This window comes from Lithobates pipiens, unplaced genomic scaffold (assembly GCF_037356315.1).
Source record: "Lithobates pipiens isolate NorthernLeopardFrog02 unplaced genomic scaffold, aLitPip1_a1.2 Scaffold_19, whole genome shotgun sequence".
Taxonomy (NCBI): Eukaryota; Metazoa; Chordata; class Amphibia; order Anura; family Ranidae; genus Lithobates; species Lithobates pipiens.
Window position 1 is genome coordinate 14503462 of NW_027507764.1, and position 26594 is coordinate 14530055.

General features: G+C 45.2%; 1 protein-coding gene across 2 annotated transcripts in view; it reads right to left on the reverse strand.

Moving 5' to 3' along the window:
* Window positions 1–2988: 2988 nt before the first annotated feature.
* Window positions 2989–26594, reverse strand: part of LOC143997913 (pentraxin fusion protein-like) — a 29508-nt gene continuing 5902 nt past the window's right edge. The window contains exons 2-4 of one of the 2 annotated variants that reach the window (XM_077493735.1): window positions 22882–22952; window positions 13987–14272; window positions 2989–5939 (exon numbers count right to left, since the gene is read on the reverse strand). In XM_077493735.1, the coding sequence (XP_077349861.1) occupies window positions 5780–5939; window positions 13987–14272; window positions 22882–22951 (516 nt within the window). In that variant the 5' untranslated portion in view covers window position 22952 and the 3' untranslated portion in view covers window positions 2989–5779. Of the gene's footprint in view, window positions 5940–13986; window positions 14273–22881; window positions 22992–26594 lie in introns of both variants that reach the window. The other variant, XM_077493734.1, reaches the window with a different exon arrangement.

The following is a 26594-nucleotide window of genomic DNA, read 5'->3' on the forward strand; positions in this document are numbered from 1 at the left end:
GCCAATCAGTGATGCCCATCAGTACCATCCATTAGTGTACATCAGTGCCACCTATCAGTGCCCATCCAAGCCCATCCATGCCACCTATCAGTACCCAGTGCCGCCTTTCAGTGCCTATCAGTGCTGCCTTTCCGTGCCCATTAGTGCCGCCTATGTGAATCCATCAGTGCTGCATATCAGTGCCACCTATCAGTGCCACCTGTCAGTGCCCCATCAATGCCCATCAGTGCCACCTCGTCGGTGTCCATCAGTGAAGGAGAAAACATACTTATTTACAAAGTTTTGTAACAGAAAAAAAAAAACAATTTTTCTCAAAAAATCTGTCTTTTCTTTAATTGTTTAACAGAAAATAAAAATCCCAGAGGTGATTAAATACCACCAAAAGAAAGCTCTGTCTGTGGGAACAAAATGATAAAAATGTAGTTTGGGTACAGTGTAGAATGACCGCGCAATTGTCATTCAAAGTGCGACAGTGTTGAAAGCTGAAAATTGGTCTGGGCAGAAAGGTGTATAAGTGTCCTGTATTGAAGCGGTTAATGTTTTATTGATAATTGGAGCCTCTGCATTCTGCAGGTCTCTCAGTTATGAATGTTTTCAGTTTGTGGTGCTCAGATATAGTTACGCTACTCCTTTTACTGCTTGCCAACCGCCCGCTGTTGATTGACGGTGGCAGAATGGTACTCCTGCGGGCACTTTAAGGAGTATAGAGAGCTCACGCCCACAGCGTGACGTAGGAGCTCATGTGTGTGGCCCTGATAGCTGCTGGCTACTCGCGATTGCTTCTGAGAACGAGAGAACGGAGATCTGTCAATGTAAACAGACAGATCTGTGTTCTGTCAAGGGTGAGGAGAGCAATCTGTTGTTCCTAATGCTTAGGAACAAGGATTGGTCTCCTCACTCAGGCAGTCCCATCCCCCCACAGATAGAATCCCTCCCTAGGTAACACAATTAACCCCTTGATCGCCCCCTAGTGTTAATCCCTTCCCTGCCAATGACATTTATACAATAATCAGTGGCTATTTATAGCACCGAACGCTCTATATATGTCAACGGTCCCAAAATAGTGTCAAAAGTGTCCGATCTGTCCGCCCCAATGTCGCAGTCCTGATAAAAATCGCAGATCGCCGCCATTACTAGTAAAAAAAATAATAAGAATTAAAAATGCCATCTATCCCCTATTTTGTAGATGCTATAACTTTTGCGCAAACCATTCAATATACGCTTATTGCAATTTTTTGCTACCAAAAATAAGTAGAAGAATACATATCAGCCTAAACTGAGGAAGAAATTTGTTTTTTTATATTTTTTGGGGATATTTATTATAGCAAATAGTAAAAAATATTGCTTTTTGTTTAAATAGTCTGTCTTCTTTTGTTTATAGCGCAAAAAATAAAAAAACACAGAAATGATCAAATACCACCAAAAGAAAGCTCTATTTGAAGGAAAAAAAGGACGTCAATTTTGTTTGGTTACAATGTTGCACGATCTGCGCAATTGTCAGTTAAAATGACGCTGTGCCATATTGCAAAAAATGGCCCAGTAAGGAAGAGGGTCAATTCTTCCGGGGCGGAAGTGGTTAATATGGGTTTAAAACAGATATTTCTTTTCACAATTGCATGATACTTTAGCCTCTTTGCGCCAAGGGCACAGAGTAGCCACATATTTGCATGCAATAACGCCGATAGAGCTGTGCCCAGAGCTTGTGTCCTGTGCTCCCGGCACAGTTACTGGTGGGCATCAGAAAGATCCCATTCGCTGCATGCGATCTGGAGCTTTCCAATTATTTGACCACCGTGTCGCACACAATGATACCGCCCCCCCCCTCCATCCGTGCACCAGGCCCCCTAATCTACCTGCAGGACACCGAATGCATGGATTCCAATGGGGATTTTTTTTTTTTAAGCACGTGGTTAGAGCCAGAAGCTCTAACAGGCTTCAAAAAAGGGTAGTACTGCGCCCGAAGCCCACCCAGTTGTGTGAGAATAGCGAATGAATAGCGAATTAATATTCGCTATTGTCACACTGATTCTGCCTCACGACCAATCAGGAAGTGGGTCCTGGGTCCCGTTTCCCGATTGGCCAAAAGGAGAAGCTAGGACTTTATAAGTCAATTATAGTTTACCAGATATCTAACATAGTTGTAAAACCAGGCAGGCTGGTAGCCAAAAAAAAAAAAAATTATAAATTTTTTTTGTTAGACCAATTTGTTGGTTTGTTAGACCAATTAGCGCCCCCTACCAACCTCTCCAAATTCAGCACTGGTGTTTTTTCACCTAGTTAAGGGGTAGCAGCTTAGGAACCTAGTTTAGAAATTAGGAGGTGCGGGATCTATTTTCTGTTTTTAAAAGGAGAAGCTACCCTATTGGCCGAGGACGGTGGAGGGAGGAGACGCATGGCGAAGACGCTACCGTGATGCCAAGGAGGAGACTCACAGATGCTGCTAAGGAGTAGATGTATGGCGAGGACACCACCATGATGTGGAGGATGGAAGTGCTGCCCGGGGTAATTGTCGCGGGTGACCAACCGACCTGGGGGGGGTCTGTGCACTGTTTGCCACCCTTCCCCCCCAAAAAAATATACCACCGGCTGCCACTGGTGCCATGTAAACAGTACAGTACGAGGGGGCCTGTTTTAAGTGGGGTCACTGGCAGTCCATCTGTGGGGTACATTCCTCTATTTTGGTAGCAGAGTAAGTAGAACAATCAGTGTTTAAAATCTGAAGCTTTCTCGGATGAGTAATAATACAAGCCCCAATTACCTCTTCACACAGTACTGAGCAGATTATGCCGACAGTGGAAATAGACTGCAAGCTCTAGGAAACAGCCAGAAATTTTAGCAAAAGGAACCACATCCATTTGTTTAAACAATACACTTTAGCCATAGAACTAGATTGACAGCTCATATGATTAAGACAACAAACTTTAGAATTAGGTTTGTGTTTCCAACAGTTGCACACAATAAATCCTATAAATAAATACAAGTCACTGCTCACTGCAAACACATTTTATTTATTTAACATTTTTAAGCAAGTTCCAATACATTCACTTATGTTTCAGATAAGACCCCACACCGCCCAATAAATGGAAAATACTGCAGTCAACAAGGCTAAATTTGATAACAAAGGCAAACAGCTGGAGGGATATCAGGGTAACACAGGCGAAAGGCTGGAGGAGTCTCAGAACTGGTACCACAGACCATCTGGCCTAAAAGCGTTGGAGAGAGGTCATTGACTTAGCTGTGCTATATGAAGCAGACACAGGCATCAATAACACCAGACAGTGGTTTTCATAGTTTTCATAGTTTTCATAGTTAGGAAGGTTGAATAAAGACACCAGTCCATCCAGTTCAACCTTGGTGAGTGTCTACAATTATCCCTATCCCTGCACACTCACATTGGTCCCTACCCTCAAGGAGCCCACAATCCAAGGTCCCCATTCACATACTAGGGCCAATTTTGGACAGAAGCCAATTAACCTGCCTGCATGTCTTTGGAGTGTGGGAGGAAACCGGAGTACCCGGAGGAAACCCACGCAGGCACAGGGAGAACATGCAAACTCCAGGCAGGTAGTGTCGTGGTTGGGATTTGAACCAGCGACCCTTCTTACTGCTAGGTGAGAGTGCTAACCACTACACCACTGTGCTGTTCAAACCCTTCCACATTCCATCCATAACTGAAAATGAAGATTTGGCTTTAAATACTCTTGTTTAGGGGGTCTATTTACAAAGAAAAAAAATTCACATGGGACAAATTTCACCCAGGAGTAAATTAAGTTCAGTTGGCAGTGGTGGCCTGTGAAATATGTGGGCGCACGGTGCCCTCCCTATCCCTGCCGCAGCCCCCTTATCCATGCAACCGATAACTTTCAGGATTCCAGACGCATGGAGTCCTATGGGGGGTGGGAGGGGGTGTTTTTTTAAGCACCTGGTTAGAGCCAGAGGCTCTAAAAGGCTTCAAAAATGGGTGAGCTCGGGGTGCAGAGAGTGCGCCCTGATCCCACCCTGTTATGTGACCATAGCAAATGAATTTTCCCTATTTTTTTACACCACAGTGGCCCCCCGACAATCAGGAGGCAGGTCAGTGAGACCTGTTGCCCGATTGGCCAAAGCACCAGGTTATCCTATTGGTGGAAGAAGAGACACACAGGGGAGGAAGCTGGAGGATCGAACTCCTCTGGGGGATTGGACCCAACAGCCCGGTAAATGCTGAACTGCCTGTGGGGGTGTTTTGCTTTCAGTCACCTGCGCTACGCGGGGGTGCTGTTGGTGTCACGAGGCCTACGCTGCAGGGGGTTGTAGGGGTACTGTCAGTGTGCCACCAAGACCTGTGCGGGGGGGTGGTATGGGCAGTGCTGTCAGTCCTATCTATGATGATGATCTATATACCCTGCTCTGTGATGATGTTCTATATACTCTGATCCTGTGATTCTGGGGCTGTATACTCTGTCCTGTGATACTGAGCTGTAAAGTCCTGACACTATGTGTGGAAGCAAGTGGAATACAGGGGGCGGAGTGAGTGGATTCTATAAGGGGTGGGGCTTATGAGAAGTTGGAGGGGTCAAATAAAAAGGGCGGGGTGTGGGGCCCCCATCCTAAAACTTCACCAGCCGCCACTGTCAGTTGCGGAAATATGTGAATCCTGGTTGAAAGTTGTGTGAATTTTGGGTGAAAAGATTTATAAATAGATCCCTAAATTTCACTTAAAATAAAAATATATAGACTGGTGTTTCTGAAGAGTTTCTTGAGTGAGTCAAGACTATAAAGCCCCGTACACACGACCGGACTTTTCAACATCCAAAGTCTGACGGAATGATTCCGGCAGACTATTCGATCGTGTGTGGGCTGCAACGGACTTTTGATTCGTAAAAGTCTGACAGACTTTAGAAATGGAACATGCTTCAAATTTTTCCGCCAGAACTCTGCCGGACCCAGTTCCTACCGAGAAATTCGCTCGTGTGTATGCTATTCCGACGGACAAAAACCGACGCTAGGGCAGCTATTGGCTACTGGCTATGAACTTCCTTATTCGAGTCCAGTCATACATCATCACGTTCGAATCCGTCGGAGTTTGGTGTGATTGTGTGTGGCCAAGTCCGCTCATTCGGAAAGTCCGTCAGAACTCTGTCAGAACTCCATCAGAACTCCTTCAAAAGTCTGTCGGCCATAAGTCTGGTCGTGTGTACGCGGCATAAGGTATGGAAAACGTCCTCCTCCAGTCAGATGGGAAAACATAGATGTGTCATATTTTTCTGGGGCCTTAAAGCAGAACTTCACTCTCTCAATCAACATTGACTATTTGTAATCCTTATGCTGCTAGCATTAGTAAATAAATAGGAAAGTATATCATATTCATTTGTTTTAAACTTTCTTTTTACATTTATTCAGTTACTTCCTAGTTTTCATGCCTAGGCAAATGATGTCATACATCCCAGTAGTCTTTGGGAGAAGAGGATGGGCTTTTTCAGCTAAGAACGCCCTCCTGCCTGCATGCCTAAACTAACGGCTGATGGATTCCAGGAAGTAAATGCTACATGAATCATCTGCCCTTACTCAAGATGGCCAAAACTAGGAGGGGGGGGGGGGGTTTCAAACTGATTTCTTAACAAAATAAAGCAATGAAGACATGGATGGATGGGGGTAGTTTGCTTTGAATATAAAAAATGAATTAAATTGTGTTTTTGGTTGTGCAGTGTAGTTCCACTTTATGGACATGTTATTTCCTGGATATTACATTTGATGATCAACTTCAGTATTCCTTGTGCCATTTTCTTCTGAGGTTTACCTAATAGCAGACCTCACACATGGGGTCACCGTAGACCTCCACCTCACAAATGAGCAGGAATTCGCTGCGCCCCGGGATCACCACACTGACGTATCGACCCTCCATCCCATTACAGGAGAAAGTTGATATAGGATCAGTAATTTGGGTGACCGTACCGCACCTGTGGAAGACAAATAAGGACCAACACAATGATACAGAATATGGCACTTGCTCTCCTATTAGAGATTTACAAAATGGGTTCATAGTAAACAAACGTCAATCATTAAAAACTTATTCAAAGAACAATAAATGTGGCCAGAAATACATGTTTTTATCCACAAGGCAGAGAATTGCTAAATCCTGGGGGCAATCTCTATCTTTTGGGTTTGCATTGCAGGCACTATGATCAATGAGAAGCTTAGAGCTATTTTTAAAGATACTCATACAAAAGTATATCAAAGTAGGGTTGGTCTCCTTGGGTGGGATATCATAGATCCATTGGATTTGACCATCTTGATATTGCCTTTTCTGCTTCTCTGTGTTCCCCCCTCTTTCCTTTCCTCCATACCCCCTCCTTTTCTTTAGTCTCTAGTTCTCCTCCTGCATTTTTTGTTTCTCTCTTTTGCTTCCACATTCCCCTTTTTGTGCTATAGATTTTACATATTTTTTTATTTTTTTGGTGGACTTCTGAGTCGGCCTATCTGCTAGGTGCCTTCTTTCTGTCTTCTTTGTTAATGCTCAGAAAAAGAAGCAATAAAAATTTTGTAAGAGCGACTCTCAGAAATACTATCACTTACAACATTTCTGAGAAGACTGATATTTTAGTCTCTGTTGTTCCTTACTCTTTTCATCAATGTCTGGCTACGTGCAGGAAGTGCCTAAAGTTAACCCCCCCTTCCCAAATCTTGGTGTGGCTGTCAAAACTACATGTCCACCAGGCAGTTGCCGGGGCCGCCAGGCTGCTTGTCCCCCCAAATATGTTTTTTTATATTGTAATAGACCTGACCATTTTTTTTTGGGCTGGAGCACCCCTCCCCTCCTTCATTACCTCTTTATTAGTGGTCACCAGTGCATAAGAGGAATCCCTTCAGTTCTCCCACATAGAGGAGTTTGGCTCCCATGGTTGAGACGCAGGATCTTTCATTCAATTACTAAGGTAGGACCCACTAATTCGGGGTACTTTGTTGCAGTAAGTGGGCTTAGCACTATATGACCATATAGTGTGACCAAATCCCCCGTATTTTTTTTTAATATGTTCAGGTGTTTTTAACTAGCCTTGCAGGATAAATGTCATTCTTAAATGTGTGCGCTGTAATCTGTTTTGTCCTGGCAGGAGCAGCCTGTTGGGGACCGGGCCCTGTGGCCGGAGGTGGACGGTGGCCGTGGTTCAGACAGGGCTGATGCAGGCCGTGGTCGCCTCTTGCCTCCCACTGTGTGGCCATGCCTGTGTCTCTTCTCCTGGTGTAGAGTGACGATCTGTATCCTCTGCAGTAACTGCAAATGTGCCAGATTTAGGCAAAACAAGCCGAGCTGAAACCGAAGAAGTAATTGAACTCAGTCAACTCCTTATATGCCGAATGGTGGCTGGTGGTATTTTTTGACCCTGTTGGGTCACCTGCACCTTCCCCCCGGCTGGTCACCCAGCCACAACACTTACCCCAGGCTACCAGCTTCCCCTGTGTCTCCTCTACTCGTGTCTCCTCCCTCCTCCTCCTCCCATGGCCAGCGTAGCTTCTCCTTTTGGCCAAATCGGGAAACGAGTCTCAGACCTGCTTCCTGATTTGTGTGACAATAGCGAATTTTCATTTGATAAAGTCACTCAACTGGGTGAGCCCACCCTATTTTGAAGCCTATTAGAGCCTCCGGCTCTAATTAATCACGTGCTTCAAACCCCCCCCCCCCAATTGGAATCCATGCATCTGGTGCCCTGCATGTACAGTGCTTTGCAAAGTAATAACCCCCCCCCCCTTGGCATTTTACCTATTTTGTTACATTACAGCCTTTAGTTAAAAAATGTTTAATCTGAATTATATGTGATGGATCAGAACACAATAGTCTAAGTTGGTGAAGTAAAATTAGAAAAATATGTACATAAAACTATTTTTCAGAAATAAAACACTGATAATTGGCATGTGCGTATGTATTCACCCCCTTTGTTATAAAGCCCATAAAAAGCTCTGGTGCAGCCAATTACCTTCAAAAGTCACATAATTAGTGAAATGATGTCCCCCCGTGTGCAATCTAAGTGTCACATGATCTGTCACTACATATACACACCTTTTTGAAAGGCCCCAGAGGCTGCAACACTTAAGCAAGAGGCACCACTAACCAAACACTGCCATGAAGACCAAGGAACTCTCCAAACAAGTAAGGGACAATGTTGCTGAGAAGTACAAGTCAGGGTTAGGTTATAAAAAAAATTCAAAATCTTTGATGATCCCTAGGAGCACCATCAAATCTATCATAACCAAGTGGCAAGAACATGGCACAACAGCAAACCTGCCAAGAGACGGCCGCACACCAAAACTCACGGAGCGGACAAGGAGGGCATTAATCAGAGAGGCAGCATAGAGACCTAAGATAACCCTGGAGGAGCTGCAGAGTTCCACAGCACAGACTTGAGTATCTGTACACAGTGGCGGCTGGTGCTCAAAATTTGGGTGGGGGCAAACAAACTGAAAAAAAAACATCAATTGCAGCCACTGTGCCATCAAGCGCAGCCACTGTGCCCATCAAACGTATCCACTGTGCCCATCAAACGTATCCACTGTGCCCATCAAACGTATCCACTGTGCCCATCAAATGCAGTCACTGTGCCCATCAAATGCAGTCACTGTGCCATCAAATGCAGCCACTGTGCCATCAAATGCAGCCACTGTGCCATCAAATGCAGCCACTGTGCCATCAAATGCAGCCACTGTGCCATCAAACACAGCCACTATGCCATCAAATGCATCAAGTGTGCCATCAAGCGCAGCCACTGTGCCCATCAAGCGCAGCCACTGTGCCCATCAAGCGCAGCCACTGTGCCCATCAAACGCAGCCAATGTGCCCATCAAGCGCAGCCACTGTGCCCATCAAGCGCAGCCACTGTGCCCATCAAGCGCAGCCACTGTGCCCATCAAGCGCAGCCACTGTGCCATCAAGCGCAGCCACTGTGCCATCAAACGCAGCCACTGTGCCATCAAACGCAGCCACTGTGCCATCAAACGCATCCACTGTGCCATCAAATGCATCCACTGTGCCATCAAACGCAGACACCATCAAACACATCCACTGTGCCATCAAACGCATCCATTGTGCCATCAACGCAGCTACCATCAAACGCAGCCACTGTGCCATCAAACGCAGCCACTGTGCCATCAAACGCAGCCACTGTGCCATCAAACGCAGCCACTGTGCCATCAAACGCAGCCACTGTGCCATCAACGCAGCCACCATGAAACGCATCCACTCTGCATCAAACACAGCCACTGTGCCCATCAAACACAGCCACTGTGCCCATCAAACACAGCCACTGTGCCCATCAAACACAGCCACTGTGCCCATCAAACGCAGCTACTGTGCCCATCAAACACAGACACTGTGCCCATCAAACGCAGCCACTGTGCCATCAAACGCAGCTACTGTGCCATCAAACGCAGATACTGTGCACTTGTTCCCCAATCCTTTACTCTCACAGTCTTATCTGTCCTCTATGTAGAGAGCAGAGGCTGGCCATTCCACACACACTTACTGTGATCCGTGACATCCGCTGCTGCTGGCCGTTCCATACACTCACAGTGACAAAAAAACTGGCCACTGCCCATACCTATAACTGGCCTTCACAGTGAGGAGCCCATGGAGGGCATATACATATAAAACAAAGACAATTCCATAGCTCAACTCACCAACCAGTCTGCTGACCAACCAAATTAACCTGTCTAACCATCTGTTAAAAGCAGGGGTTTTAACAGATGGTTAGACAGGTTAATTTGGTTGTTCAGCAGACTGGTTGGTGAGTTGAGCTATGGAATTGTCTTTGTTTTATATACACTCACAGTGATTGTGAGTGACACCCGCTGCTGCTGGCTGCTCCAAGGGAATTCAGTCCCATGCTGTGAAGGGTCACCGATCCCCAGGGAGGTGAATAAGCTCCAGTCCTGTTCTGTGAGATACCGGTAATGGACCCCCTTACTGTGTACAGCACACTTGCGCAGTGAGCTGGAAAACTGGAGGTGGTGAATCAAAAAGCACCGCCCACCATCCTCCATTCCCTACTAATAGGAATGCACTAGAGGATGAAGACAAATCACTGTAGAGTGGGGATTGTTTAGGGGGGATCGTTTGCACCCTGCACACGCCCTGTACATGGGCAAATCAGCTTCCCAGCCTGCAATCAGCTGATTGCAGGCTGGGAAGCTTCCCATAGACCGCCGCATGTCCGGCGCCTGGTCACTCTTAGCCCTTGTACACACGGTTGGACATTCCGACAACAAAATCCATCAGATTTTGTCCAACGGATGTTGTCCGAAACTGGTGTTGCATACACACAGTTGGACAAAGTTGTCGGAAAAAACGATCGTTCGGAACGTGATGATGTTATTTAGTTACGACGGGACTATGTTCAGGCTAGTAGCCAATAGCTTTGGTCTAGGAATTTGATCTGAGCATGCGTGGCACTTTGTCTAATCAGAATTCTCTACAAACAATCGGACAAAGTCCGATCGGATCATGTTGTCGGAATATTTTATATCCAGCTCTCAAACTTTGTCAGATGAAGCCCACACACGGTCGGATTATCCGACAACATGGTCCGATCGGACATTTTCCGTCGGAATGTCCGACCGTGTGTACATGGGCTTAAAGTGACATTTAAATTTTTTTTTTAGAACAGCTTGGGGGGGGGGCACCCAAGTCCCCCCTATGGACGGGCCGCCACTGTCTGTACCTAGGACAACAATAAGCCGCACGCTCCATAGAGTTAGGTTTTATGCCAGAGTGGCCAGAAGAAAGCCATCACTCTCAGCAAAAAACAAAATGGCACGTTTTGAGTTTGCGAAAAGGCACGTGGAAGACTCCCAAAATGTATGGAGGAAGGTTCTCTGGTCTGATGAGACTAAAATTGAACTTTTTGACCATCAAAGAAAATTCTATGTCTGGCGCAAACCCAACACATCACCCAAAGAACACCATCCCCACTGTGAAACATGGTGGTGGCAGCATCATGCTGTGGGGATGTTTTTCAGCAGGACTAGGTCAGAGTTGAGGGAAAGATGGATGGTGCTAAAAACATTCATATTCTTGAGCAAAACCTGTAGCACTCTGTGTGTGATTTGAGGTTAGGCCGGAGGTTCACAATAACCCCAGACACACTGCTAAAGCAACACTTGAGTGGTTTAAGGGGAAACAGGTAAATGTGTTGGAATGGCCTAGTCAAAGCCCAGACCTCAATCCAATAGAAAATCTGTGGTCAGACTTAAAGATTGCTGTTCACAAGTGCAAACCATTCCACCTTGAAGGAGCTGGAGCAGTTTTGCAAGGAGGAGGAATGGGCAAAAATCCCAGTGGTGAGATGTGGCAACACTCATAGAGACTTATCCAAAGCGACCTGGAGCTGTGATAGCCACAAAAGGTGGCTTTACAAAGTATTGACTTTAGGGGGGTGAATAGTTATGCACATTGACTTATTCTGCTATCTTGTCCTATTTGTTGTTTGCTTCACAATAAAAAAAACAGCTGTAAATTAAATTATGTAAATCCTAAAACAATCCATGTTAATTCCAGGTTGTGAGGCAACCAAACGCGAAAAATGCCATGGGGGGGTGGGTGAATACTTTTGCAAGGTGCTGTAGATTAGGGGGCCGGATGCATGAACAGGGGTGGCGGATGTGCGTCCCTTATGGACATACAAGGAGTCTTAGAACTCCCAACCAATCAGGTCTCAGGGCCCACTTCCTGTTCGGCCGGGAGGAGAAGCAACGACCCAGAGCGAGGAGTAGCTGGAGCGAGGAGCAGCAGCCCTACCCTGGATCCTTGTCATCTGCCTTCTAAGGTAAGGAGACCTCTTACCGCCACCTTCCCATCCGTCTCCTAGGGGGGTGATCACCACACCTTCCCGTTCATCTCCCGTGGGAGGGGGGGTCAGATTACTGCCTTCCTGTCCGTCTCCCACCCCAAAAATATTGAGCACCAGCCGCCACTGCTTTTATACCTTCCTGTATTTATTGCAATATGTTTCCATTTCATGTGTAGTGCATTTTTTTTTTAAATAATGAAACATAAAAACAAAATGTATCCAAATTATTTGGATCATCACATTACGGTGTTGCGTTATTATGATGCTTCAAACATCTCAATTAAACAAATGAATTCCATATTTAGTTTCCTTAAAATTTATTTGAGATTTGTTGAAATTTCGTTGCTATTGTGATTCAGAGATTCATATACCTCCGAATCTCCGAATAACGAAAATTTAGTTCCAATTTCGATTCGTAATGAAGTCTATACATCAGTGCGATAGATAAAAGAAACTACATAGGAGTGTTGAGAGGACCGGTTTCCTATTGTACCCACAGCAGACACAGGTATTCGGGTCACACAATACAGGAATAAGCTGCACAAGCAAACTAAAATTAAGTGATAAATCAACCTAATGCCAAAACATAAGAATGTACATAATAATGTGTGATCAAGAACTAGGTGAAAATTGAAAAGTTCAAATAAGAAAAATCCAATGAATCCAAGTGAAGAGTGAGTAAAAATGCTTGATAAACAGACACCACTTGATGTGATCCACCACCACACGAATAACGCGCTTACCAGAGGGCAAGCTTGGATAACCCTGTATGATGGATTGATATCCAGACACCAAACCAGCAGCGTCACCTCTCTGTAGTCAGCACCGAAAGGTAAACCAGGAATCTCAGCAGGTACATGGAGCACATACTAATCAAGGGCTCATAGGGATGGAAGAAAGACAACCATAGTGTGAATCCGTATAGATAAATTTATTTAAGTATAAAAAATGTGCACTTACAAGAAATAAGTGGAAAAACATCCATTAAAAACAGCTCGCCAGCTGGCTTGCATACACCCATTCGTATCCAGGTCGCGATGACCTCAGCTCATCAACCTCCCAGCGTACGTTTCGTCTATAACTGATGTCGTCCACTTATTTCTTTTAAGTGCACATTTTTAAAATTTAAATACATTTATCTATACGGACTCACGCTATGGTTGGCTTTCTTCCATCCCCATGAGCCCTTGATTGGTATGTGCTCCGTGTACCTGCTGAGATTCCTGGTTTACCTTTGGTGCTGACTTTGGTGTCCGGATGTCAATCCATCATACAGGCTTATCCAAGCTTGCTAAGCATGTTATTTGTGAGGTGGTGGATCACATCAAGTGGTGTCTGTTTATCAAGGATTTTTACTCACTCTTCACTTGGATTCATTGGATTTTTCTTATTTGAACTTTTAAATTTTCACCTAGTTCTTGGTCATGTACATTCTTATGTTTTGGCATTAGGTTGATTTATCGCTTAATTTTTGTTTGCGCAGCTTTTTCCTGTATTGTGTTTCGTTTTTGTGTATATCTCACATTATTGAGCTGCTGCTGTTAGGGTTTACAAACTAGCGCCGTATTCCTTCCTATTTCCACAGGTATTCGGGTTCCTGCACAAGAAAATGCAACAGTTTATGCCTCTGAAAGATGAATTTAGCAGAAGATATCAGACCAAAGGAGAAGAAATCAGTATCAGGTAAGTCATAGAAGGTCAGATACACCTGTCATTGAATTCTAATGCCGCGTACACACGACCAGACTTTTCAACATCAAAAGTCTGACGGAATGATTCCGGCAGACTATTCGATCGTGTGTGGGCTGCAGCGGACTTTTGATTTGCAAAAGTCTGACAGACTTTAGAAATAGAACATGTTTCAAATTTTTCCGAAAGAACTCCGCCGGACCCAGTTCCTACCGAGAAATCCGCTCGTGTGTGTGCTAGTCCGACGGACAAAAAACGATGCGAGGGCAGCTATTGGCTACTGGCTATGAACTTCCTTATTCTAGTCCGGTCGTATGTCATCACGTTCGAATCCGTCGGACTTTGGTGTGATTGTGTGTGGCCAAGTCCGTTCATTCGGAAAGTCCGTCAGAACTCCGTCAGAACTCCGTTGAAAGTCTGTCGGACCTAAGTCCGGTCGTGTGTACGCGGCATTACAGTTTGTTGGCCCCGTGGTACTCACACTGGGTTGTTATTGACTGGAGAATTTCCAATTCGGACCTCGGCACCCATCATCCGTTGCATATCCATATCCGACCGTCCAGTGACTACAACGGTATTTACTTTGTATCTCCGTTTCATGTCTAGCCTCCACCAGGGCGACGGTTCCTTATTTGTGTGGGTACAGAAGCCATTATACCAGTTTGTATCTTTCACACTATCAATGGCCTTGTAAGCGTAACCTACAGGCTTAGAGTCTTGAAAATCAGAGCTCTGTGAGGCTTCCCCAGTTCTGGCGATATTAAAGGCTGAAAAAGAAAAACAGGAGACCTTAATAATTATACATTTTGGGGTCCGTTGGCTGAACGAATGTGAAAAATATCTGCACAGCTCCTCAAAAAGTATATATTCTGTGTGATATAATTATCTCCTATGTTATCAAGCGCCATCTAGTGGCTGTTATGTATATATTTTTTTCTAAATGTCTCAGGAACAGGAACAAAAACGCATTATGGTCACTAGATGGCGCTTACAAACATAGAAGATAATTATACAGAATACGGAAAGATTTGTTGGAGCAGTGCAGATATTGCTCACTTTTTTATACACTTAACCCATAATGTTTTTCCATTCTTCTAAAGCAGTGGTGGCTGGTGCCAAATTTTTCAGGGGGGATTGCAAACTAATGCCATCCACCCCCCGCCCAGGGAGACGGACGGGAAGGCGGCAATCGGAGCCTTTGGGAGAAGATTAGGCAGAATAAAATGCACTCTGACAGCAGGAAGCTGGAAGTGCCAATATTATGTGGGTGATGTGAGGAAGTATAGTTTTAACTGCCCAAGTAACAAATATGCCCAAAATAGAATGAGAAAGTAACTTTCTCTGAACAAGCTTGCTGCGCCTGCGAATACACTTAGAACTGCGCAAGGTCAATTTATGCATTGCGCATGCGCAAGCGCCATTTGCGCACATTCAAATACTTTGGTTCACGGCGACAGTAAAATCTTAGTAAATGTCAAGCAACATAAATGCATTTGCATAAGCTGAACGGGCGCATTTCTCAACTTGACTTTTTTTTTTTACGCTGTTTCACTTTTATGTTTTTTTTTTAAGGTTATTTGCACACAGGTCATGTTAGCATTAAGAAGAAAAAAAAAATGGGGATCCCCTGAAATTCCATACCAGGCCCTTCAGATCTGGTATGGATTTTAAGGGGAACCCCGCGCCCCAAAAAAAAAAAGGCGTGGGGGTCCACCTCACAATCCATACCAGTCCCTTGTCAGAGCACGCAACCTGGTAGGCTGCAGAAGAAGAGGGGGGGACGAGAGAGCGGGCCCTCCTGAACTGTATCAGGCCACATGCCCTCAACATTGGGAGGGTGCTTTGTGGGTGGCCCCCCAAAGCACCTTGTCCCCATGTTGATGGGGAGAAGGGCCTCATCCCCACAACCCTTGCCCGGTGGTTGTGGGGGTCTGTGGGCAGGGGGTTTATCAAAATCTAACTAACTAACTACTAATTAACAAGGGGACCCCCAGATCCCGCCCCCCCCCCCCGTGTGAAATGGTAAGGGGGTACAAAAGTACCCCTACCATTTCACAAAAAAAGTGTCAAAAATGTTAAAAATGACAAGAGCCAGTTTTTGACAATTCCTTTATTAAAGTCTTCTTCTTTCCATCTTCTTCTTCCTCTGCTTCTTCATCCGATCCTCTGCTTCTTGCTCCGGTGTTCTAGTATGGCATCTTCCTCCGCGGCATCTCTTCTTCCCGATTCGTTCTCGGCCGCTCCGCTCAATGGGAGGCTCCCGCTGTGCGGTGCTGGTCTTCTTCTGGCACTTATATCACGGAACCGTGCGTCATAGGGGGCAGGGTCACCGGGTGGCCCCGCACTCCATTATATAAGAAGTGTCAGAAGAAGAGAAGCGTTCCATAGTGGGAGCCTCCCATTGATGCGGAGTGGCCCAAGTAGGAAGCAAGGAAGAAGAGATGCCGTGGAGGGAGATGCCGGACGAGAACACCAGAGCAAGAAGCAGAAGAGCGGAGGAAGAAGCAGAGGAAGAAGAAGATGGAGGAAGAAACTGAAGGATGAAGAAAGAAAGAAGACCCGAAGAAGATGAAAGAAGACTTTAATAAAGGAATTGTGAAAAACTGTCAAAAATGATAAGAGACACTTTTTTTGTGAAATGGTAGGGGTACTTTTGTACCCCCTTACCATTTCACACAGGAGGGGCCGGGATCTGGAGGTCCCCTTGTTAAAGGGGGCTTCCAGATTCCGATAAGCCCCCACGCCCACAGACCCCCATAACCATCGGGCAAGGGTTGTGGGCATGAGGCCCTTGTCCTCATCAACATGGGGACAGGGTGCTTTGGGGGGGCTGAAGAACCTGGTATGGATTTTGAGGGGGAACTCTTGGAGGGGAACCCATGCCGGTTTTTTATTTAAAATTAAAGTTGCCTGGCCTGGGGCAACTTAAAGTCGTGTTGAAGTCGCGCTGTGATTCATACTCAAGTCGTGTCCAAGTTGCCTCCCAAAGTCGCGCTGGAAGTCGCGTTGCCCCTGTGTGAATGGACTGTTAATGATAGGGCGTGCGCTATTATCAATGGCATATTATCATCTGTTGCACTTATGTGTGCGCCGGTTCATACGCTCACTTAATAATTGATCTGGCGCACCAATTAAGGTATGAACCGGCGCAGCGCATTCATCTTAGTAAATGACACAGTGTGCATACATGCATTGGACAACTCAGAACTACTTTCAGAGGTGTAAAAAAGAGAAAACAGGAAATGCCAGACACCTCTAACAGCAGCATTGTTTATGCCAGTCTACATGAAGCCTTAATGCTATCCAGGGCTCTGATAGAGAGATTTCCATTAACTTCCTGTTCTGGGACAACCGTCTAACAGACAAGTGATGCAAAATCAAATTCTCAAGTTGCTTAAAGAAGAGCTGCAGTCTGCTCACATCATTTGTAATAAAAACATCTTTTCCATTCTGAAGCTTCCCTCCAACCACTTTGCATATTACTTTATATATACTGTGATTCTGTACTTGCCAAATATGCTTCAGAAATCTCCCTCCCCGAGTCTGGCTGCAGCCATTTTAACTGTGGGCAGATGAAGCTGCTGCCTGTTCACTTCCTGGATTTAAACAGAGGCACACCTCCAGCTCTGCAGCTCTCATTGGCCCTCTTATGACTCTCCCCCCTCTCCCTTCCTGGCAAACTCTCACTAGAGTAAGAGAGAGAGCTGTGCATAATATCATAAGCCCAGGCTAATGACCAGACAAGAAACAGGAAGTGGGCTGTATAAGGTATTTACTGGCAGAAAGAAAACGTTTTACTATCCAAAGTTTAAACAACAACAAGGGCAGAAGATTTAATAGATGGAAAGATGAAAAAAATGACTGAAGGTCGGCTTTAAAGTGATTGTTATTTTATTTTTTTCCTTTACAAACATGTCATACTTACATGCTCTGTGCAGTGGTTTTGCACAGAGCGGCCCCTTCTCTCACCTTCTACCCCCAGAGCTCTGGGCCCTTCCCCCTGACCCAGTGCCCCCAATAGCAAGCCGCTTGCTGTGGCGACACTCGTGTGTGCTCGCTCCTGAGCCGGCTCTCTGCATCTATAAGATACATAGAGCATGGCTCAGCCCAACCCCCACTCCCACCTCACTGGCTGTAATTAACATTGGCATCTCAGCCAATCAGGAGGGAGAGACCTAGGAGAGCCTTGGTTCTTGTGCACATCACTGGTTCAAGATCACGCTAAGATAATATTGGGGGGGGGCTAAGGGGGAGCCGCCCACTGAAGATTTTTTACCTTCATGCATATGCATTAAGGTAAACAACCTTCACCCTTGACAAACACTATACGTACTTCAGCTCTGGAAGGTTTTACCCCCTTCACGACCAGGCCGTTTTTTTTTTTTTTGCGGCACTGCAATAATTTAACTGACAATTGCACGGTTCTGCGACGCCGTACCCAAATAAAATGTACGTCTTTTATTTCCCACAAATAGAGCTTTCTATTGGTGGTATTTGATCACCACTACGCTTTTTATTTTCTGTGCTATAAACAATTTCAATCTTGAAAAAAAAAAAGATTTTTTACTTTATGCTATAACAGCGCTCTTGAAGCGATGAATACACGGCTCCTAAAGCGCCCCTTCCCATTGAAAATAATGGAAAGCGCCTGCAAAGCGCCTGCAAAGCGCCTGCAAAATGCCTGCAAAGCGGTGCTATGTGGGCGCTTTTAACTCTTTATTTGGCAACTAGCAGGGGGTTAAAAGCGCCCCACTAGCGCTCAAAAAATTCTGGTAAAGCACCACTAGTTTAAGCGGCGCTTTACCAGCGTTTTTCAGGCACTGGCAGTGTGAAAGGGCTCTTAAAGCACTCGGGGCTTTCACATTGGGATTGCAGATGAGGCTTCTTTCAAGCACTTTACAGGCGCTTTTTTTTAACTCTAAAGTGCCTGAAAAACGCCTGAAAAATTCCCCAATGTCAAAGAGGTCTAAAACATATCCTATAAAAAAATGTATTTCTTAATAATTTAGGCCAATATGTATTCTGCTACATATTTTTGGTAAAAAAAATCCCAATAAGCGTATATTGATTGGTTTGAGCAAAAGTTATCACGTCTACAAACTATGGGATATTTTTATGGAATTTTTATAGATTTATTTTCCTTAGTAATGGCGGCAATCAGCAACTTATAGTGGGACTGCGAGATTGCGGCAGACAAATTAGACACCAAGTGACACTTTTGACACTTTTTTGGGGACCAGTGACACTAATACAGTGATCAGTGCTAAAAATAGGAACTGCCACTGTACTGTGTGGCAGGGGAGGGGTTAACATGGGGGTCGATCAAAGGGTTAAATGTGTCCCTAGGGAGTGCTTTCCAAATGTGGGGAGGTGTTTGTACTGTGGGAAGGCAGAGATCTGCGTTCTTGCTTAGCAGAAACACAGATCTCTGTCTTCTCCTGTCACAGAACAGCGATCTGCTTTGTTTACATTGGCAGACCACCATCCTGTTTTGCCTTGGGAATGATCAGCAGGTCCCTGGCAGACATCCGGCCTGCTGTACCTGCTGATTGGCTCCAGCTGTGTCCAATCACAGTGAGAGCGGGTCGCTGGCGCCCCAGACCCTGAAGCTGAAATCATGTACAAGTACGTGATTTTGCGCTTAAGGGCCGCTCTGCCACAGTATATGTACGTGGGGCGGTCCTTCAGCGGTTAAACTGACTTCATCTGTAGAACCCTGATGTTTATGCAGGGTTGCTAGTAAATTTATCTGCCAGGTACAGTTACCTTGGCCAATTGATAGGAGATCAATTGATTACACCCTAATTCTGGAATTGCTGCACTTCTCGCTTCTGTCACTAGATGGCCGGGTATCTGGTGGCATTAGATAAGACAAGAGATTAGGAATAGATGGGGTGTCTCAGCCAATGGGCAGGGATTTTCTTGGGTCCCTTAGCCTGCTGGGAGAGCCTATTTATTTGGGTTAGGTCAGGTGATTCTGTGCCACCTGGATGGCTGTCTGGGTGGACGTGTGGTGTGCTGTTAGACCAGAGCCTGAAGCCTATCCCAGAGACATCTGGCTGCTAGGCAGTCTGAGTATCCAGGGCCAGGGACCCAGCCAGTGGAGGCGAGACTTGCAGAGCAGCCTTGTGTGCCAAGCCAGGGACCGAGCGAGCCAGTGGGGTGACACTTGAGGAGTATCTGTGAGTGCCAAGCTAGGGACCCAGAAGGGACGCGGGGGTGACGCTTGAGGAAGATACTCAGAAGATTAGAAGACCTCAGGAGATCCAGTGCCATTGGATCAGCGGGTCTAGTGAGAGAGACTGGGAGCTCAGTTGAGTGAAGTTCTACAAGAGGTGATTGTAGAGGAAGTGAAAGAGTTCATTGTAACCTTTTGTTACGAACTGTTCAAGATTGTTGCCAAAGGAAACAGCGAGTCTACACATGCAGATGTGGTGTCCAGCTCGGTACCTTTCCCTGCATGGCTGTCTACCTATAGAAGTCTCGGAGTCTACCAATTTACATTGAAACTACTAAAGGGTGTCCTGGCCCTAAACCCTCTCTCCCACAGTTCTGTTTAAGAGACAATAAATCCCTTTATTTTAAAGGGGCTCAGTAGAACCCCCCACTGAACAGACCACCAACTCATTAGTACCCCTGTTCAGCAGATCCACAGCTTATTAGTACTCAAGAAGTTTCTGGCGTCCATGAATCTACCTTGGATTACACACGCCATGCTTCGTAATGCACTCTACATAGAAGGATGTCAGCTATCCCTAATTCTGGAGGTTCTCATTAGACCAAAGGGGGCTCTGGACTTGGCTACACATCTGCAGATAGACGTTTATCCCTTTGATCTGCAGATAAATGAACAGAATGATACAAAAGTAACAATATGTTACATTGTATCTTTCTGTAGCCTCTGAGCAAGCGTTTTATAAACACCGTCAGACTGGAATTTTTTTGACAGCTTAAAGCGGACCTTCAGTCATTTTTTCACCTTTCCATCTATTAAATCCTCTGCCTGTGTTGTTTTAACTTTGGATGGTAAAACATTTGTTTTCTGCCAGTAAATACCTTATACTAGGCTTGTGCAATTCGTTTCGTAACGAATCGAAATTCGGCCGAATTTTGCATTTTTCGGACATTCGAATGCATCCGAATAAAAAAATAACGAATAACAACGAATAGGAAAGAAATATAACGAATGAATTCGATTGAATTTGAATAAATTCGGTAATTCTTTAACCACTTCAGACCCAGGCCAATTCTGACATTTCTCTCCTACATGTAAAATTCCTAAATTTTTTTGCTAGAAAATTACATAGAACCCCCAAACATTATATATGTTTTTTTAGCAAAGACCCTAGAGAATACAATGGCGGTCATTGCAACTTTTTATCTCACACGGTATTTGCGCAGCAATTTTTCGAACGCGTTTTTTTTCAGAAAAAAAAAGTTTCATGCTTAAAAAAAAGCGCAAAAAAAACAGTAAAGTTAGCCCAATTTTTTTGCATAATGTGAAAGAGGAGGATACGCCGAGTAAATAGATACCCAACATGTCACGCTTCAAAATTGTACGCGCTCGTGGAATGGCACCAAACGTTGGTATTTAAAAATCCCCATAGGCGACGTTTAAATTTTTTTACTGGTTACATGTTTTGGGTTACAGAGGAGGTCTAGGGCTAGAATTATTGCTCTCGCTCTAACGTTCGCGGCGATACCTCACATGTGTGGTTTGAACACCGTTTTCATATGTGGGCGGGACTTACGTATGCGTTCGCTTCTGTGTGCGAGCTCACGGGGACAGGAGCGCTTAAAATTATTATTTTTTTTTTTTTGTTTTACACTTTAAAAAAAAAAAAATAACTTTTATTCCTATTACAAGGAATGTAAACATCCCTTGTAATAGGAATATGGCACGATCGGACCTATTTACAGTGAAATATGGGGTCAATAAGACCCCATATCTCACCTCTAGGCTGGGAAGAATAAAAAAAAAAAAAAAAAAAAAAAAAAAAAAAAACAATCATGGCTTCCTAGCCAGATCGGCGCCGTTAATTTGAATACCGAGGTCGGGCGTGACGTCATAACATCGCGCCCGGCCTCCGAACGATCATAGAGACTCCGGGGACAATCTAGTCCACCGGAAATCTCTATGATCACATGCTGGGGCCGGCGGATCCTGTGACCGACTCACCGATGGAAACGGTGAGTCAGTAGACGCACCGGAGGGCGGCGGGAGGGGGGGTGTCCCCTCCCGCCGCCCGTAAGAACGATCAAGCGGCGGAACAGCTGCTATGATCGTTCTTATGGTGCAGGGAATCGCCGGCTGAAAACGGCAATATCTGAATGATGTCTGTGGACTCGGGCATCATTTAGATATAACCAGCGAAACCCCATGACGTCAATAGACGTAGTGCGGGTCTCAAGTGGTTAAAGATCTAATGAAACAAAAGGTCAGCTCAAAGTAAATCTTATAGTCCAATCAGCTAATTAATTTTGTGCCGGAGGATGGATTACTGGCAAAGTGCATTCCTGAGAACTGAGTTAGAAGGGTGTTGTATTGAATTTGAGCCGAGGAGAAGAGACGTTGTCATTGTGTGTGTTAAAAGATTCAATAAACAAACGGCTTTCCAAACTACGAATCATTATCACGAATGTCTATACATACATATATAGCGAATTTCAACGAATATGAACGAATGAATTCAACACTCTACGAATAATAACGAATTAACTGAAAACATATTAACGTAACATAATGAATGTAACAGAACGAAATTATGTATTTTACGAATGACAACGAACCGAAACTAAACAAAATTTTCCATTGTGCACAAGTCTACCTTATACAGCCCACTTCCTGTTTTTTGTCTGGTCATTAGCCTAGGCTTATGACATCATGCACAGCTCTCTCTCTCTCTCTCGCTCTTGTGAGAGTTTGCCAGGAAGGGGGGGGGGGGAGTCATAAGAGTGCCAATGAGAGCTGGAGGTGTGCCTCTGTGTGTCTGTGTAAATCCAGGAAGTGAACAGGCAGCAGCTTCAGCTGCCCACAGTTAAAATGGCTGCAGCCAGACTCAGTAGAGGGAGATTTCTGCAGCATATTTCCCAGTATATATAAAATAATATGCAAAATGGTTGGAGGGAAGCTCCAGAATGGCAAAGATGTTTTTATTACAAATTATGTCAGCAGACTGCAGTTCCTCTTTAAAGTGATTGTAAATGATCACCTTGTAAAACATATTTAGGGCCGTTAACAGAAATCTTCCAGGAGTTATTTTTATTTACTAGCTTCTGCCTTGAGAAAGAATTTAGACCACCCAACAACCCCCCCCCCCCCACCCCATCTAGTGCACCACAGTTATTTTCTGGATTTATATCATTCCTTACTTACCTCCAGGTTCAGGATTGCACCAAGCCAAACCCAAAGAGCCCAGGAATAGAAAAGCCACCAAAGTCTTCATTCTGGAGGAGACATCAGGACACACAGAGTCAGTTATCATTCTAAAACAGTAAAATAATACAGAAATATATTTGTCTACAATGAATCAATCAATAGGTTAATTGAATGATTATAATAAAAACAGTCTTTAGAAAATAACTCCAGGAATGTCTTTCTCCTCCGTCCCCAGTCAGTAAAGGCTTCATATTCTAGGGACATTCAAACAAGTTGAGCGGGAACTGAGCATCATATATACAGGTGGTATCTCTAATGCTTCTATACAGGGCCGTCTTTAACATTGATTGGACCCTGGGCAAACATTTTCTTGCCCTCCCCGTGCAATTTTACTCTCCTATTACACAGGACCCCCTCCCCATACTACCCCATCATTACACAGGACCCCTTCCCCATACTACCCCCATAATTAGACAGGACCCCCCCCCTTACTACCCCCATCATTACACAGCACCCCCTCCCTCATACTACCCCCATCAGTACACAGCACCCCCTCACTACCCCCATCATTACACAGGACCCCCTTCCCTATACTACCCTCAACATTACACAGGACATTCCTCCCCACTCTACCCCATCATTACACAGGACCCCTTCCCCATACTACCCCCATAATTAGACAGGACCCCCTCCCCCTTACTTCCCCCATCATTACACAGCACCCCCTCCCTCATACTACCCCCATCATTATACAGCACCCCCTCGCTCATACTACCCCCATCAGTACACAGCACCCCCTCACTACCCCATCATTACACAGGACCCCCTTCCCTATACTACCCTTAACATTACACAGGACATTCTTCCCCATTCTACCCCATCATTACCCATTCCCCATACTTGCCCCCCCCATCATTACATAGGACCACCTCTCTTTCCTCCTCAGACCCCTGCATTGCCCGCCCATAGTCTCACCTTAAGAGTGTCCCCATCAAACCCTCTGGGGCAGAAGATCTTCAGCGAGCCAATGGTCTGCAGGTTATCGGACATGGTGAACCAGTGGGGTTGGTGTGATTGTGCCCAGGACTGACAGATGCTCTCCTGGGACAAGGTTTATCTTACCTAGCTGGCCAATCGCTGCACAGGCTGCAGACATAACCCCCCCACCAATCACCAGTTTCCCCAATGTTCAGGTCCACCTTCATCTCCTGAATGATGGCCAAATCACAACTTAATAGGAGAAAATAATGTGGATACTGTAAAAAAAACTTGACAAACAGCCAGAGACACCAGCATCAAGTCACCTCTGGGTGTGGCTACAAACAGCACAGGACATAGACAAAACACACAAAAATGAAAAACAAATAATTGTCCGGACACCAAGAATCTGTATATGGGTGCACATGTCACACCAATGACGTATGGAATGAAACACAATTGTAAAAAATAAGGCATGAGCATCCATATAAGGGTCCCTGGGAAGCTTGAGCCCATGGTATGGATGGAAAGGGAAGGGGGAAGGGGGAAAGGGGAAGTGGAAGGGGGGAGGGGGAGAGACTGTGCCTCGAGAGGAAACTGACTTAGCCCCTGTACACACGGTCGGAGATTTCCACAACCAAATCCGTCGGATTCTGCCCGTCGGATTTTGTCCGTCGGATCTTGTCCGAAACTGTTGCATACACACGGTCGGACAAAGTTGGCGAAAAATCCGATCTTTCAGAACGTGATGACGTTATTTCGTTACGATGGGACTACATTCAGGCTAGTAGCCAATAGCTTTGATGTAGGAATTTGATCTGAGCATGCGTGGCACTTTGTCCTATCAAAATTCTCTACACATGATCGGAGTATGTCTGATCGGCCCAGTTGGTCGGGAAATATTTCCAACATGTTGGAAAATTGGGTCCGACGGATATTCAGACAGAATCAGTCCGATGCATACCACACACAGTCGGATTATCCGACGACACGGTCCGATAGGACACATTCCGACGGATTCTCTGACCGTGTGTACAAGGGCTAATATATAAGGGGAACCCCGATAAAGTAAATAACTGCTGATAATGGAAGAGACAGCCTGGATGGAAAATAATGGCACCTGAAAAAGAAGCGTAACGGCTGAAAAACAAACAGAAACAGTCCGTGATCATTCCATATAAATTGCCAAAGATAAAGTCCTGTAGAAAAATGATGGGGACAACACCCATGTGACAGCAAAAGGAATAAAGTAAGGACCAGTCCGTAATATACCTGGATGTTGGGGATTGAGGCAGTTTATAAATACAATAATTTCCTGGTATGCTCTTGCATTAGATGTATCATAGATAACACTCAGACAAGCCAGTGTATAGTATAGCATAAAAACAACTCCAGGGTTTGTTTCCAGCAATCCACTCTATTGTGCACAGTGTCTCAAGCAGCACAGCGCCCCTCCCCACACACACAGGGGGTGGGATCTGGGGGTCCCCTTGTTAAAGGGGGCTTCCAGATTCCAATAAGCCCTGCCGCCCGCAGACCCCCACAACCACTGGCCAAGGGCTGTGGGGATGAGGCCCTTCTCCCCATCAACATGGGGACAAGGGGCTTTGGGGGGCCACTATCCCAAAGCACCCTCCCAAAGATGAGGGCATATGGCCTGCTACAGTTCAGGAGGGAGGGGGGCCTCTCTCTTGTCCCCCCCTCTTTTCCTGTGGCATGCCTGGTTGTGTGCTCGGATAAAGGTCTGGTATGGATTTTTGGGGGGACCCCACGCCATTAAAAAAAAATCCCCTTAAAATCATGGGTCTGGTATGGATTTTGAGGGGGACCCCCATGCCTTTTTTTTTTGGCGTGGGGTTTCCTTTAATATCCATACCAGACCTGAAGGGCCTGGTATGGAATTTAGGGGGACCCCCACGCATTTTATTTTTTACATTTTGGTTTGGGGTTCCCCTGTGTGAAAATTCCATGCTGTTTTTATCAATGAATTTTTATGTGTATTGTCGAACCGACAATTCATTATTCATTATAGACGCGAGTAGTTTTAAATGACTTTTTTCCTTTAGAAATGTAATTTTGCTGTCAGACTGTTCTAAATATGGGAAACATGCTTACTTTACAGGCATACTATAGACACCCCTCAGGTACGAAATTTAAAGGAATATTTCACTTTTATTGTTTCACTTTAAGCATTAATAAAATCACTGCTCCTGGAAAAACTGACATTTTTAAAACTTTTTTTTGCATTGATACATGTCTCCTGGGGCAGGACCCGGGCCCACAAACACTTTTTATGACAATACCATGCATATAAGCCTTTAAAATTAGCACATTTAATTTCTCCCATAGACTTTTAAAGGGTGTTCCGCGGCTTTCAAATTTGCCGCGAACACCCAAAATGTTTGCGGTTTGGTGAACTAGCCGAACATAAAGCCCATCCCTATTCCTCACACTGTAGGGATTCGCCTCCTGCTTCTCAATACCAATTATATTCCCACATCTTCTGCTGAATCGACTTCCACCGCCACATACGGGCCCGGCTGGTCCCATGATAGCTTAACAGTGGCCTTCAAGCAGGCCCTCTGGCCTGGCTGCAATCCAATCGCCACAGTCTTCCTACTCCTTCCATGGCGGGGCCTTCTTCTCCTGCAACACTTGCTAAAAGGCCTGTCATAGCTGAGGGTGGATCTTCCCTACTGGAGTGCCCTCCACGGACAGTGGAGTGAGTAGTC